General features: G+C 36.3%; 2 protein-coding genes across 2 annotated transcripts in view; one reads left to right on the top strand and one right to left on the bottom strand.

The window, feature by feature from the left end:
* Nucleotides 1-2,970: 2,970 nt before the first annotated feature.
* On the bottom strand, nucleotides 2,971-7,179 carry LOC136236924 (neural cell adhesion molecule 1-B-like). Its single transcript, XM_066027153.1, has 6 exons — nucleotides 7,022-7,179; nucleotides 5,625-5,717; nucleotides 4,785-5,084; nucleotides 4,442-4,723; nucleotides 3,397-3,969; nucleotides 2,971-3,337 (listed from the first exon to the last, which is right to left on the bottom strand). The coding sequence occupies exons 2-6, from the start codon at nucleotides 5,704-5,706 to the stop codon at nucleotides 3,168-3,170; spliced, it is 1,407 nt and encodes a 468-aa protein (XP_065883225.1). The 5' UTR covers nucleotides 5,707-5,717; nucleotides 7,022-7,179; the 3' UTR covers nucleotides 2,971-3,167.
* Nucleotides 7,180-7,206: 27 nt separating this feature from the next.
* The window catches only part of LOC136236925 (COP9 signalosome complex subunit 1-like), a 42,016-nt gene continuing 33,207 nt past the window's right edge, over nucleotides 7,207-16,015 (top strand). Inside the window, exon 1 of the mRNA XM_066027155.1 lies at nucleotides 7,207-7,300. The gene's annotated coding sequence lies outside the window, so the exon portion shown is untranslated. The remainder of the gene's footprint in view (nucleotides 7,301-16,015) is intronic.

Here is a 16,015-nt window from a genome sequence, read left to right as displayed (position 1 = left end):
TGAATGCATTCATCAAACACCCTATGTAAAGTAACAGCTCAGCCTTATTTCAGAACAAAGGCTTTACCTTCATCAACACCAATCAGCAGTTTTCTATCCCCCAATAAAGGTGTTGATTTGATGAAAGGTGAACTTTACGCAGGGTGTTTGTACAGGCCATACTGAGAGTTAGACACTCTCCCTCCACTATTATTAACTCTTGATGTAACCATAGATAGTATACCACAGTCTGTGGTATACTATCTATGATGTAACATGTCTACCAGTTTTTGTTATACTATATATGCATGGTGACCATGGTGACCAGACCTGCAATTGCAGCAGGTCCCAATTGGGTAGACTATAGTAATCGCTTTCTTACTAGGTAGAATCTGAAACCTGTACTAAGCAATGTTCCAACCACTTGCCTCAGTACGAGTCCCTCTCAAATCATGTGCACACACCTATTATAATATATTGCAAACTATAAAGTACTATGCGATGAAGTGAGCTAAACATTGTCTCAAACACTTTGGCAGTTTGATGTCACAAAAGTACAGGTGGCTGAGAGTGTTAAGAGCTGATACTCTCTGTCCAGTTCATGTGTTAATGGTTTTCTCTATAGTAACACAACCAGAATAACTTCAAAGGTTATGAAGTTGTATTATGAGATATTGCTTTGCCTTGATAATTTTCTTTAGAGATGAGATATAACACAAAGAATGGATAAGTCCACTCCTACATCACACAAAGATTGGAGTAGTGTTCTGTCACTCTCACAAGGTATTACGCAGAGATCTCAAGTTTCCTTGTCAATGTATGGACATCGGACATGGTATTATTAAACTGGCTGACTTGTCACTAGTGGCAGCTGTCACCAGCTCTGTACTATTTTCATCTCATCCTGTGATTGATTGATTGGTTGATTTAATGTCATGGTAGTCAGCAATAGCTGTTCTTCCCTACCAGAGCACACACACATACATATACAGCACACCAATACACACAATACAAAACACATATAAAACTGCTATACCACATAATTACTTTAGGTAAAAGTCCTTGGCAAAGGATACAAATTCATTATAGCTGTAAGTAACAGGTGTTACAGCAGTGAGAGAATTCCACCAAGAAGTGGCAGATGATCAAAAAAAAAATTTGTGCCAGCTTGAGAGATTACAAGATTGCAGATTATCCTTGCAATGTTCTGCAAACAAGAGTGAAAGTAACATACAGTAAGATCTTGCATTATATTAAGATATTGGACCAATCAGTATGGATGAGGTGAATTAATAAGGGCATGATGTACACCTTAGCTATGTTTATAGCCTATGCAAGACCACTATAATTATATGACTCCTTGAAGAGTTAGCACAGTGTGCATCTCTGTATGGTGTCATGTCAGAATTTTTGAGTGGTAACATTTTGTGATTGCCAGTGTGAAAGTTGATACTCTACTACAGAAATATCATATGTACTTGGGATAACATTTGAGATTTTTGTAAACACTCCAGCAGTTCTAGATTTTCACAGATGGTAATATCCTTAGTATGATAGGTAATAGCTATATGGGAGAATATGGAAATTTCATAACTGGGTGGACCAAGTAGCTGGTCAATCTGGTTTTGGGTGCTTACTGAGCATTACTTGGTCACCACACTTGACTTGCTAGCTCCTACTCTCCCAACCCACCCGTGCATGATATTAAAAGTCCAGAAGAGGTTGCATCTATCGTTAGGACTCCTAACTTTACTCCCAGACAGGCTGGGGGTATGATAGTACAGGGTCTCGTATGCCTGATTTTAAAGTGGAAAATCTTGTGGTTTATTATAACATGTTTTGTTGCAGAATTCCCCAAAGCCTTTAGAGTTAGTGCATGCATAATATTAAAGAATAATACGACCAAGTTGCAAGTTGAAAGTTAAGACAAATATTGTACACCTACCAAAACAACCACCATCAGTTGAAGAAGGTTGATTACTTCTTATAGTTGTGGTAAAGTGAGACACCTTCCTGAAGTGGCCACGACAAAAGCATGGTTCGTAACTCAAACTGGTGGAACAGGTGGTGGGAGGTAACCCTGTGAAACCATTAGCATCCAAATTACAATTTTAATTTGCACATTAAACTTCTGAAACTGATTATGTTTGAATGTTCCAACTAGTTATGTAAGTTGTAAGCTGGTGTGAGATGTGAGATGCATGCAAGTCTAAAGCAGTCACTGAAACAGTATACTCATGAAAGAAATTTACCTATTTATAATTATGTACCTATTTAAATGCATAGACAGTAGTATCACCAAAATCATAAGTTGGTATTATATAACCTTTATGCAAACGTTAATATGAAGGAGGATTTCTCTGCGCTGACTCAGATAGCACAGAGGGCTAGTGGCCTGTTTGCATGACCACATATACACAGCTATATATTGCAGCCGAAGGCTTTGTTTTGTGTGCATGTGGTAGTGTGTGTGTGTGTGTGTGTGTGTGTGTGTGTGTGTGTGTGTGTGTGTGTGTGTGTGTGTGTGTGTGTGTGTGTGTGTGTGTGTGTGTGTGTGTGTGTGCACACACGTGTGTAATATGTATACATGTGTGCATGTATGCCGTTCTGTGCATGCTGGCATGTGTGTATGAGTATATGTGCTCTGCAACTTTGGCCAGCATAAATAAGTAGCCAGACTGCCTTTTTCGTTTATGTATATATGACTAAAAAAGTATATACCAAACACTCACTATACATGTATTATATATACTGTTGAAAGTATTCAGAAATTCACCAAAGGGTAACATGGTTTTTTCTTATGTTAATCAATCATTATTATCAATTTGGGTATGGCCAGCACATTAATTTAATTTGATGAGCACAGTTATGAACAACTAAAAGCTTTAGATACATCAAGACTCAAAATAATTGCAGATTACTAAACATTAGTATCAAACGCAATCAGAACGGCATTATGTATGTACACATTGTAGCATTTGCCAAAGGAGGTCATTTAAGTGATATACATACATAAATACATACATACATACATACATACATACATACATACATACATACACATACACACACATATATATTATATTATATTTGTATTGACATTGTACAAAATTGATATATGCTGTGACAGTCATAAATATATACACATTAAGTTAGATATGGGTCCCAATACAATAAGTACATAGCACTCATTCTTTTTCTGTTTTCAACTCATTTTTAAGTGCCTTAATTTTCCACCAGCTAGAAAGGACCACAATCAATAAGATAAGTGTGACAGTAAGAAAAATTACGGCTATGATGATGTTAATGAACACAAGTGTTATCGCATGATCATCATTTGAGGTTGTATGAACAGCAGCTACAGAGGATAATAAAATTTTACTGGTTGTTACACAGCTTAAGTACTGGATAACTTACTTTGATTGTAATGCTCAACATAGATAGTAGAAACAATTTCACTGCTGTTTCCACAGTCATTTTCCGCTCTCAGTAGCACTGTATTCTTAACACAACTTCCAATTTCCACACTGGTTTCAGTTGGTCCAACACTTACTGAAGTAGTAACATCAGAATCCATATCATTAACTTCTACATAATATGCTGTAAGTGGTCTACCGACATCTCTTTCAGGAGCAATCCAGCTGACAGCAATACTGTTGTTTCTGCAGCTTAACTGGAGCTTTGTTGGTGGATCAGGGATACAATTTTCTACATTAACTTTAGTGACCATTGCACTAGTTCCTATCGCATTGGTTGCTATACACATGTAGTGTACTACATCAGTAACTTTCTCAATAAACAGTTGTGATTTAGTATCAGTTAGTCTGGTAACTTGACCTAGTACAGGCTGTCCATCAATTCCCTGCCAACTTATATGTAGATCACTGAAGTCATCAGTGACTGATACTGACTGAGTTACGTGGCAAATTATTGAACAGTTACTTCCATTATCAATTGTAATTACAGGAGCAAGTGAAATAATAGGAAAGCCTAAAATAATGCACATTATGCACACTGTAAAATTATAGAGACCACACAATACATTCATTAGTTGTAGGAATGAAGTACATGAATTATGTTGTTGCTTTTTTGGTTTATGTTGGTGTACGAAGTACTTTTGCCATCTGTTGAATATCTAATAGTTTGCATGGCCATAAAAAATGATTAAAAGCATCAACCTATCAACCAGCAGTTTAAAATATTTAAAGCAAATGTGGTTTGTAACTAGTTTGTAGTTTATATAGATTACCACAATATATGAGTTGGCACAAAGACCTAGTGCCACAATGTTTTCATACCAGGCCACTTTAACCAACAAAATACACCACGTCAAATGTGACAAGTAAAACTGTTGGGTTGAGGTCACTACCACATAGTATCCCATGGGACATGTACACACACACATACACACATGTAATATATCACACATGTAATGCTATGTACGCTGTAATACTATTCGTACCAGTTACTGTCAGACTAAAGGAGGCACATGCTCTGTTTCTTGGTAAATTGAAAACACAAGTTCTGTATTCTCCAGCATCTATCACAAACAGGGAGTAGAGAGTAACTGTGTTGTTTAGGACAGAATATTTGCTGGGAGAAATGTCCTCAAATTCTCCAGTCTGTTCATTCTTCTTTTGTAAGATGGTGATATTTGGCATGCCAGATGTTAGCATAGTTAAAGTCACATTTTGTCGGACTATAGCTTCAACCATGGACTGTGTAACAGTTACTGAGGTCCGTTCTAAAAAATAGGAAGGCACATATTAATATATCGGCTTCCATGTACCTCAAAATAAACTAACCAATAACTTGCAGCAAGCTATGGTTGCTGTATTCATCTTCACCATCCATCCTATAAGCTACACAGTAGTACCCACCAATGTCATTGGCTGAAATATTGATGACTGTAAGAGTTAGTCCAGTGTCCATGGCCGAGAGATGGTAATGGGGACCTGGTAGGATATTGAAGATTGTATTGCTGCTATTAACTCTTTCCCATGCAACAGCATGGATAGTTTGTAGGTTTGCGTTAACTTCACATCTGAATGTGGCATTCTCTCCGACCACTACAAGATGTGCCACAGGAGTAATGCTGAGAAATCCTACATGAATAAATCAGTAACGACATACATATGGAGACCATGATATAGTTTTGTATTACAAATGCATACAAAGGCTACATGTATAATACAATAGTCATCATAACTGACCGCAATTTCTATCGATTATGTGATAACATGCTTAAGCAGTGATACCAAAGTGAGCCATTGGAAGTGAATTTGCCATGTAGTGGACATGTTCAGTATCAGTGCAATGTACTAATTACAGCTATCCAAAACATTTACTATTTTTACCTTAAATGTAGATAATAATTATATTCATGGGAGGTGTGAAAGCATGTAACATAATTGCTTTATCTTTACTACTGCAGGGCTGCCCACAAATTACGTGTAACAATTAACCACATCAAACACAATTTTATCCTACTCAGCAATTTTGATAACTGCATAAATTGCATAAATAGCACAATCATTAAAATGTTGAGACTAGCAATTACATACACGGGAGAATTCCTGTGCTGTGATTTAATGGCACATTACACTAGCTATAGACATGAGATTACGTTTATTCTAGCAACTTACCAGATGAAGGTGCTGGCTGGTTCCATGCTACAAATATTTGCAAACTGAAGACAAGTAATATATGTAAATACTTGAGTTTCATATTGTCTCCACCTGTAGATGAAACATTTCAAACTTATTCACAAACCGAACATAACCAGCTATAAATGCTACAATGTATTTATGATCAGGCGAATGCCATTTAAGAAAATTAAACACGTATGTTCAGAATGTTAATTGAGTGTTAATGCTCATTGTTAGACAGACTTGTGGTTATCATATAAATCTGTGTACAGAAGTTGACATCTGTTCAATTATAACTATACCTATTATCTTCTTGAAAGGAAAACACATTGTTTGGACTGCAGCTAGTTATACAAGAATGTACTTACTGTTATTTCGATACGCATCAAAAGAATTGTTTAGTTGTAAACATTCACTGCAAAAATAACATGTTCAATAAGCCATGAAAGTATTTCTAATCAGTCAAGCCATTAACTGTTTACAGATGCTGCTTCACAAAACAATGTGCTACGTATGTAATGGTTCAGTAATAAAAATGAATGTACCAGCTAACTTAAATGCTGCACGTGTGCCATTTAACTAATATGTATGTATACCATACATACAAGCTGAAAGTTACAATGTGATAAAATGTTATACAGGTATGTGACTACTGATGCAAAGAGTCTGTGTGCATAGGCCTAATATCTTTGTGTGGAGGCATTGCATAGATCAAAGAAACATATAAGGCAAACATTATATAAGTCTGATGTGCCACCTTGTAAATACAATTAGGATACTAATGAATATTAGATCTTTGTTGAACAAACCTTCCAGTTTCTGAAAGCTTACAGATAATCTTCCCACCCAATAGTTATGCACAATTATAGCCCACCACTGAACATGTATTAGCTACTGCAAATGTACACTGCATTATATAAGCTAGGTATAAAGTGTAAACTTAGGAAAAAGGACAAAGGTGTTATGGTTGCCCTTTTAAATTTTATTTTTACGAGGATGACAGCATCAGCCAAGGCTGTGTAGCTTCCTGTTTATAAATCTGCAGGGTGTTTTGTTTGATGTTTTACCTACTTTTATCAGCTAGACAGTTTTTTTTTAGCTAGACAGTTGTAACCTGAATTTGATGGTTTTTGCAAACATTAATTGCTACACACAAAGTTAGTAGCTACCATGCACATTGCATTTTACATTGTCAGTGATAACTAAATTTTACATACAGGCAGGACGCTTAGATGACTGCTACTGAGCTCTGTTGCATGTATTTAGTGGCCTGCTTGCTACTTGACAGCAGCATATTGTGCGGGCTCACACTATACAATACGCAAGCTACAATGACACAATACACCAAGAACAACACGTGCTAGATTTCGTGTGCATCTTTACCATGGACCCACCTTCTTTTTCGTCACGAGGTACGTATAGCTACTAATCGTCTTCTGAGAAGGACGGCCTTATGATCAATTTGATCTTTACAGACTTACCGTCATAACCAATCCAACTATAAGGCGACTGTGGTCATATACTGATCGAGTGTGGTTATCTAGCACAAAGAAAGGCGTAGGTTGTTTGTTTACATGCCAGCGCACGTGATTACCTAGTTAACGATCGCCCGTCTTATAAACGAGCGGGCGTTAAAAAGCGGCCTTTAGAACACTGCTACCAGAACAACGCAGGTCAGGCGAAAAGCAAGTAATCTTACTGTTATAGTAACTGTATACAGAGTCTATTTGTATTGATTAACCTGCACGTGTGCAATAATATTCTTTTGGGTTTTCTTACATCATATAAAAATTAAGAGGCGCGTATTATGACGTTAGAAATTCATCTACATTTGCAAGTGTTCGCATGTACCATATACTCAACTCTGAGTTGTGTACATAAATAATACTTATATTATACTGCTTGCTCCAGAGATGCATATGCGTGATCATATTATGTTGCACTATTCGTGTATGCAAATGAATGGCTAGCTACTGTATTTGACTATTTAAATATCTGCACCTCCCGGCAAGCTCAAATCTTATTTGTATGGGAATTGATAGAACACTGTCCACCATTATTTTGTAGGCATTGTCAATGTTGTGCATTGTGGTCACATGACGTATGAATTTGTTTGCTTGTAATAACCGCTAACCTCAAAATTAGCCAAGTCAAAGAAGTTTAATCATTTAATGGAGAGATGATTGCTATTTTCACATACTTGGAAAAGAACTCCCCCACCAATATTCTTTTAGTTGAGGTAGTTAGTGACCAAGTGACATGTAGGTTGAATTGCTGACTTGAGAGACCCATGTAGTGACTCAAATGGCAGTTAGGATGCGATTTGCATATTCACTGTGCAGGTAGTTCAGCAAGCTCCATCAAGAAAGCCCAGCATGGTACTTTGCTGTGGACAAATTGGAATTAACTACTTGTTACTGTTCAATGACCTATGTATGTAGCTACAGGCTTGTTATGCAGGACGTCCCCATATCACATGTGCTACAAAGGCACCTTACAGAAAGAGTTCAAAGTCTCCATAATAAGTTAGATACAGTCTTATTACTGAACCCATTAAATTTGCTATTGTGAACACTGAAATTTGTTGCGTTATTATAGTTTGTATGTATACACATCTTATAGATAGTTTCTTTAAGATTCTAGTGGAACAATGAGTTCAATACACAATTTCCTGTAACATTTCGCTTTTACAGCTGTGTGGACAAAGGAGACATAGCCATTATACAAATAACACAAACCTATGGATAATGTTTCTCATTGCCTGCAGGGTATTAACGTAGACTGACATACACTCACCTATACAACCACAATGACCACATTGTGTGTTGGAATTAAAAACCATGCAGGTCTCTTGTGTATTTCTACTATTAGATCTGCTACATTATGCTAGCATGGTAAATCATTCCTGTGGTCAAGAAGCCTATACTTTGCATGACAATGCCGCTGTTTTGCAGTATGCAAAGGAATTGTAAACTTGCAAAGGCTTATAATCAGTGATCTTACTATACTTCTGTGGCAGTTCATTGATTTTATTGGCCTGGCCTCCTGTAGGATTTTAAACATACTTAGCTCAAGAATGATACCTTTTGTTAAAAGAAAATTGTGACGATCATCTTTCGTCCTTACTTGTCAGTATTTCTATAGTATATAGTTACTGATCTGGCTACTCTCTGTGTACATTAGGTTCAGTGTTTGTCACAGTCATGTTTACAAACTAATTATCTTGTTATTTGGGTTGTGTTTAGGTGTATTAAATCACTTTGTTTTACTGTCCTCTTGAACATTGTATTACCCTGACAGCTGCGGGTAGGTAATCAGGTACAGATGTCTACCACTTTAAAATAATTTGTGGGAAAAGTCCCATTTACTCAAGAGAACATTCATAGTCGTAACATGGCTTACCACTATGTGAAGTCATTCACACTTGGTTTTGACAAGGTTAGGGTTTATATAACTGACAATTTGCTGTACTTGTAGTCAAGGAATGGCACTTAGCACTTTTTCTTAAGTACATGATGTATGTAGGAAGAGCTGTGCATGGGGAGAAGTTTATAGTCTCTGTGCACTTTAAACTTGTATAATTTAGTGGCTGATAAAACGTCACATGTAGGATGCGCTCATGTAGTTTATCAATGCCCAACTCTAGTTGATAACTACAGTATCCTACTTGTAATGGAATTAAACTGTAACACAATTCAGGCAGTTTAAACTGATAATACGACTTCAGTTAAACAAAGAACCGATGGTAATCACAAACAAGGATTGTGGTTATGTGCATGTGTGGGGATGTTTGGCACCAGCATGTGAAAACAATTTTATAGACCAAGTGTTTGGGGTGTGTTCTGTACAAAGGATACGTGTTCCATTATTGTAACCAAGACCAGTCTAGATTGGTTATGTGGTTAATAAAGTTGTTGACATTAAAGAAAAAAAAATTAAACCCTTATGTCATTTATTCTCCATGGGAGGTAGCAACTGTGATTTATTGTGATAATATTAACATCCCATCTAATAATGTAAGAAATTGTTTCAAACACATTAAAGGATGGCATGTTTTCTATCCTTTGTAAATCATGGCAACTTAGCTACAACGATAACTCAATTTCAGGTTGTATATTTTTAAGTTTTGGGAGTAAACCTTTCTATTCTGATTCCCTTTGGGCCAACTTTATTACGAAGGTGGCAGTTCACTTTGTACGCAAATGACACATTTGAGGTTTATTGTCATAGCCAGTGGAGCAGATCTCAGATTTGAATTCTGGTATTTTCTATTTGATGTTGTATTAATTGTATGAGACAAAAGTATAACAGTTTGGTCTAGCTGTACTAGTTTATATAAAGAAAATTGTTCCACTAATCTTTGTTAGGTCTGCTAGTAGGCTTACACACAGCAGACTGAGTATAGATGATGTAGTCCTACTTCCAATGCTTCTGCACAAAGCACATGGACGTAATCTGTAGGTTCTTTTCTGAAGGTATCTTTGAAAATCTTACATAGGATGTGCAGATGCAAGGGAGTGCCATGGGTCAGTTAACGAAAATTTCTAAACATATTTCCTCATTCATTTAATAGAGACGAGGACATGTGGTAGTATAATAGTTTTCTGATTATAGTAAGTAAAACAAACCATTCGTGAATGCATGCATGATACAGGCTGTCCTTTTGTAATGAGATAGATACGTTCACAATTTAGATAATTTTCCAGTCATTGGTATGTAATTTTCTAAAAGGGCAATTACATGTTATAGTGAATTTGTACTTATTGGGAATTAACAAAGTGGCTCTACAATAATAACACGGTTGTTAACTGACCAGACATTTTTATTAATTTCAAAGTTGATGGAACCTTCAAGTGAAATGAATGGTATGTGACATTCTAGTAGGCGGTGTACATGTAACTCCTATGTCCCATGCTTTGTTACTGAAATGTATACACCTGATTATTGCATTGCAAATGTAATCCTTTAAACACATACAAATAGCTACCCACAGAAACACAATAACGTTTGACTTTTGCCAAGGCTAAGAAGAATCTATCTACATTTTGTTGGTGTTAATTTCTGTACTGTGGATTTTTGTATACATAAAGTACAGGTAGCTCGATCTCATCTGCTTGACAAAATAAGAGGCTGCAGTCAGACTTTAGAAATAAAAGAACTTATATGAAATTTAAAGTTGTTCATTGAGTAGATAGGTTGCAATACATTGCCTTTTATCAATGGTTTTACTCTACACACTTATGTTATGAAATCCTAAACTGATATAATAAATAATATATGTATTACAGTCGAGCCTCTCTAATCTGACACCTGCGTAATCCAGAATCTTATCTAATCCAACCAGAATGTTATTTACCAAGACTTTTGTATAGAAAACAACCTCTGTAATCTGACACCTCTGTACTAGGGCTGAGCGATACTGCCATTTTAATATCACGATCGATACTAAAGCCACTATTCACGATACTGAAAGTTCACGATACTTACAAATATGTCAATCATAGCTGTGTACTCCTCCAGGAAGTCTTTAAAAGTAGCATCTAACTAGCCACTGTCATCCTTGTTTACAGTAACAGTTATTGTAACACATGCTTTGAAGTTATGTTATGGTGTTCACACCTCTCTGCAGGGGTAACCAGGTTATGATTTACAAGGATTCTTAGCCAAGTACTGCATACAGTCTATTTCAGGTTGGTTGTCCACGTAAGCCAAATGCAAAAATATCACGTGAATAGAAATAACCAATGAAATTTCACACCAGGCGGACGGCGCTAGTTTAAACTGAAGGCTGCTGATCTCATTGGCTACTTTCAAGCACGTGACTTTTAACACTTTGTTTCTGTAGTCAACCAACCGGAAATAGACTGTAACAAATGAATTTTAATGACAATAATGTACAGGCATGGTATCACGATAGTTAATAACAAAAATATCACGATATCGATACTTTCAAAATATCGCGATATATCGCTAAAACGGTAGTATCGCTCAGCCCTACTCTGTACTCTGTAGTCTGATACAAAATTTGATTTCCTAGACTTGGAAATACGTTGTTTTTGACCTTTGTAATCTGACTGAGAATAATAGCAGCATTAAACACAATCACAGAAAATAATTTTTAGAAAAAAAAACTGTAATACTTGCAAATTCTAAAATTAATTCCTGTTAAAAACATTGTGTGGTCCATTTACCTGTAATTTACTGCACGATCCGACATAATTCTAGACATTGTACGTCGGATTACAGAGGTGACTTGATAATCCAACAACCTCCTTAATCCAGCAAAATTTATGGCTCCGGATTATAGAGGTTTGGCTGTACAAGAAACGTCTGTGGCATCATATTATTACAATGTAGCTATAACTAGTTGTTTATGTAATTATAGTTGATAGTAAATTCAAAGCTGTAAAATCCTGAGCATTTCATGCAAACTATTCTAATAGTACATATATTAGAATGCATGTTCAATTGTGACCTGCAGTTCGATTCCTGGGGTTGGAGGGATTTTTTTTCCTTACTTTGGCCCCTTTTCTGTTACACCTTTTCAGCCTATAAGTCACTAAGTCTAAGTCCTTGAAATTAGGTTAGGTAATCCTAAGGCTGCAGCACATGTTGCTGCAGACCTTCAGTGCTGGTCACTGTAAAGCACTAATACAATAAATACTTTAGGATTAAGGAAGAAAATCCATCCCTCCTGGAGGAGACTGAGTGTGGCCCCGACTAGACATTGGGTGACCTGCAGTTCGATTCCTGGGGTTGGAGGGATTTTTTTTCCTTACTTTGGCCCCTTTTCTGTTACACCTTTTCAGCTATAAGTCACTAAGTCTAAGTCCTTGAAATTAGGTTAGGTAATCCTAAGGCTGCAGCACATGTTGCTGCAGACCTTCAGTGCTGGTCACTGTAAAGCACTAATACAATACAATACAATACAATTGTACAAATGTGGGTGACTGCTCTATTAGGATAGCTGTCATCTCTATGGGTAGCTTTACCTTATATACAGCACACTCAAACTCCCATATGCACTTCAATTCTGCCACTTGTACCAAGCATTCTTACTTTCATGGGAGATATACCCAGGGATACAAGTCCTTTTACAAACTTGGTCAGATGAGGAAGGTGTGTTGGAAAACGTATGAAAAAACAATAGCAGGGGAACTGGATCAGGAACCTAGCTCACAAGAACAAAAATCTTATCCCCCTCCTCTAAAGCTTCATGTATATGCATCATGCAACCTTGATCCTGTCTGATCTCCATCCTGGACAGTCAAAGACAAAGGTGCTATATATACCACTTACTAAAGCATTACTACTAGGAGCTGGAGGTTAGCAGCATAGGTACACACATGCATACATTCCTACGAACATACACGCATCCACTAGAGACATAGCAAAGCAAACACACTTACCCTTTTACTCTGAGTGGATCATGTGCTCTCTTCAAAGGAGGGAAGCCAGCCTTTTAGTTCTCTTTTAGCAACAGTTTTGATAATACTATCCCATAAAATTAGTAGCGCAATCTCTATACTAATCCTGTGAAAAAAATTGTGTACATTCATATGATAAATGTAAGCTAGTCTGAGCCCCTATAGCCAACTGAGTAATTCAAAACACACACACAACACACACACACACACAATCATGAATCTCAGGACTTTGAACTAGTTGTTCATTTGATATTTCAGTCCAATATTTGACCAAAAATTGTTTCCAAATTCTATACACTTGCTGAGTTTGCTTCACACACTGAAAACTCCCTTCAGCCTCCACCAATACTTTGACACACATGTCATATCTTCATATAGCCGATCAATACATTTTTGCCACAATGATGAGAAAAAATACTACTGTAAAATTCATTATCATTTTGTACTAACTAAAATAGTTTTTTAACCACTGTGTTAAACTATATATAAACTATATGACACAACCTATTTCAAGAACTATTGTTTTACAGCAATATCTGAATACATATAATGGCTAAGTGTTAGCTAACGAGTGTATTAGTGCCAGACTGACAGCTAAGGGAACTATCAAATGCACTGAAGTTATTTTAGCACATCATGTTTATTTATCTACCTGTGGTCTGGTGTATTACTAAATACTTACTGGTATGTAGCTAGGTCTGTTGACAATTGCATTTGTTATATAATATCCAGAAAAAGCAACATTTATGAAATACATCTTTGCTACCCAACAAATATTGCATTTGCTTTCATGAAGAATTTTATGTGTTTGGCAAATGTATAGCTGATCAAGTGGGTGGTCTACGTTATTAGATTATCATAATTGTTATGACAAATATGGCAAAATGTGTCCCTACATTTCATCTCTTTATGCCGGTCACTCTTGTGTTGTACTGTTATAAAGCTTCTTTGTGTACAAAATAAACTCCATAGAAATCATCATACACTACCTATATGGAGTGTTTTTGATGGCTATCCCTAAAAAGGAAAAACATAGTTCATGTTCATTGAAATATATAGGAATATTACAATGGGTTATGTACACTGACGCTGTTAACAAAGGAAGATCTTATTCCTGTTCTTACATTAAGCCATTATTTGTATACAATTGATAGTAACGTACACCATCCAACACACTACAAAAACAAGTTTGTACATTGATATCTTAACTTGGTACACTGTAACAAAAGATTATAATCATAACAATAATTGATAATTACATAATTTTTATGAGTATAAAACAGTGAGTCAGTTTTGTTGCAGTATGATGGATTTTCTGTAGATTTATCAACTTCAGTCAGTCATTGAGATATAGTACAAGAAAAAGTCTGTAGTAGTTATGTATATCATAGTGCAGCACACTCACACTCGCATACACACTTTCCACTAGTACCAATCTTCATTCTTACCTTCATGGGAGACATACCCAACCTAGACAAGGGATACAAGTTACACATTACAAGCTTGATCAAGTGAGGAGGGTGTGTTGGGAAACGTATGAAAGAACAATAAGAGGGGAACTGGATCAGGAACCTAGTCTACGAGAACAAAAACCTTCCCCTCCTCTAAAGCATTATGATGCACATTCTGTTGTTGGCTTGCGAGACCATTTCAAGGGAGCCTTGATCCTGTCTGGTCTCCACTGCATAGTCTTATATAGACAGAAGTGCTATACACCACTTGTCATACTACCAATAACCACCAACAACTGGTGTATTACTACTGGGAGCTGGAGGTTAGCAGCATAGGTACATTCCTATGTACATACATGTATCCACTAGAGACGTTTGTCCTTTTACTACATACATACTCTGAGTGGATCATTTGTTCTCTCCAAAAGGAGGGTAGCCCTGAGGCTCATGATTGTATGTGTGTGTGTGTGTTTTGAATTATTAAGTTGGCTATATAATAATGGCTCACTGGTACACAAACAAGTTTATATTTACCATACGTATGTGCACATTTTTTTCACATGATCAGAGATTGTGCTACTAATTTTATGGGCTAGTATTATCAAAACTGGGGCTGAAAGGGAACTGAAAGGTTGACTTTGAGCTAGCTGTTGGTTTGATTATTATTTCAGTCCAATATTTGACCAAAAATTGTTTCCAAATACACGTGCTGAGTTTGCTTTGCACACTGAGATCAGCCTCCACCAATACTTTGTCATATCTTCATATAGCTGATCACTACATTTTTTGCCACCATTATGAGAATAAATACTACTGCAAAATTGATTAGCATTTAGTATCAACTACACATCCACAATAGTTTTTTTTAATCACTGTATCAAAACTATTAACTATGACACAACTTGTTTCAGAAAAATAATATTTATATGAACTGTTTTGCAGCAACATCTGAATAAACATAACGGCCAAGTGTTAGCTGATGAGTATATGTAGTGCCAGGTTGACAGCTTTAGGGAATTATCATATGCACTGAAGTTATTTTAGCAGATCATGTTTATTTATCTGCCAGTGGCCCGGTTTACCACTAAAAACTTTACTAGTACATGTGACCGAATTTTGGAAAATCTCTCTTATGCTCGTGCCTGAAACAATTGGAATTTTTGAAACTAGCATGGTGCTGTTAATACGTAGCAGAAAACACTTTTCAAATATTTTTCTTGTGATTCAAGGTATCTATGGTTTATTCTACCCTTAAATGGGTAGGAATTTAACTTATAATGCTGTGTTTCAGAACTAAATACTTAATGTGTCGAATGCACCCACAAGGGTGATTTTCCCAAATTTGGTCACATAGGTCTGTCAGCAATTGCATTTGTTATCCAGAAAAAGCAACATTTTAAAACAAAATACATTCGCTTTCATGAATAATTTCTATGCAATGCAATTTGTGATGTGTGTTTGGCAATTGTAGTTGATCAAATGGGTGGTCTAACTAAGTGAGACGTTATTA

The sequence above is a fragment of the Dysidea avara genome, chromosome 10 (assembly GCF_963678975.1).
Source record: "Dysidea avara chromosome 10, odDysAvar1.4, whole genome shotgun sequence".
Classification (NCBI taxonomy): Eukaryota; Metazoa; Porifera; class Demospongiae; order Dictyoceratida; family Dysideidae; genus Dysidea; species Dysidea avara.
This window is presented reverse-complemented; position numbering and strand designations above follow the sequence as displayed.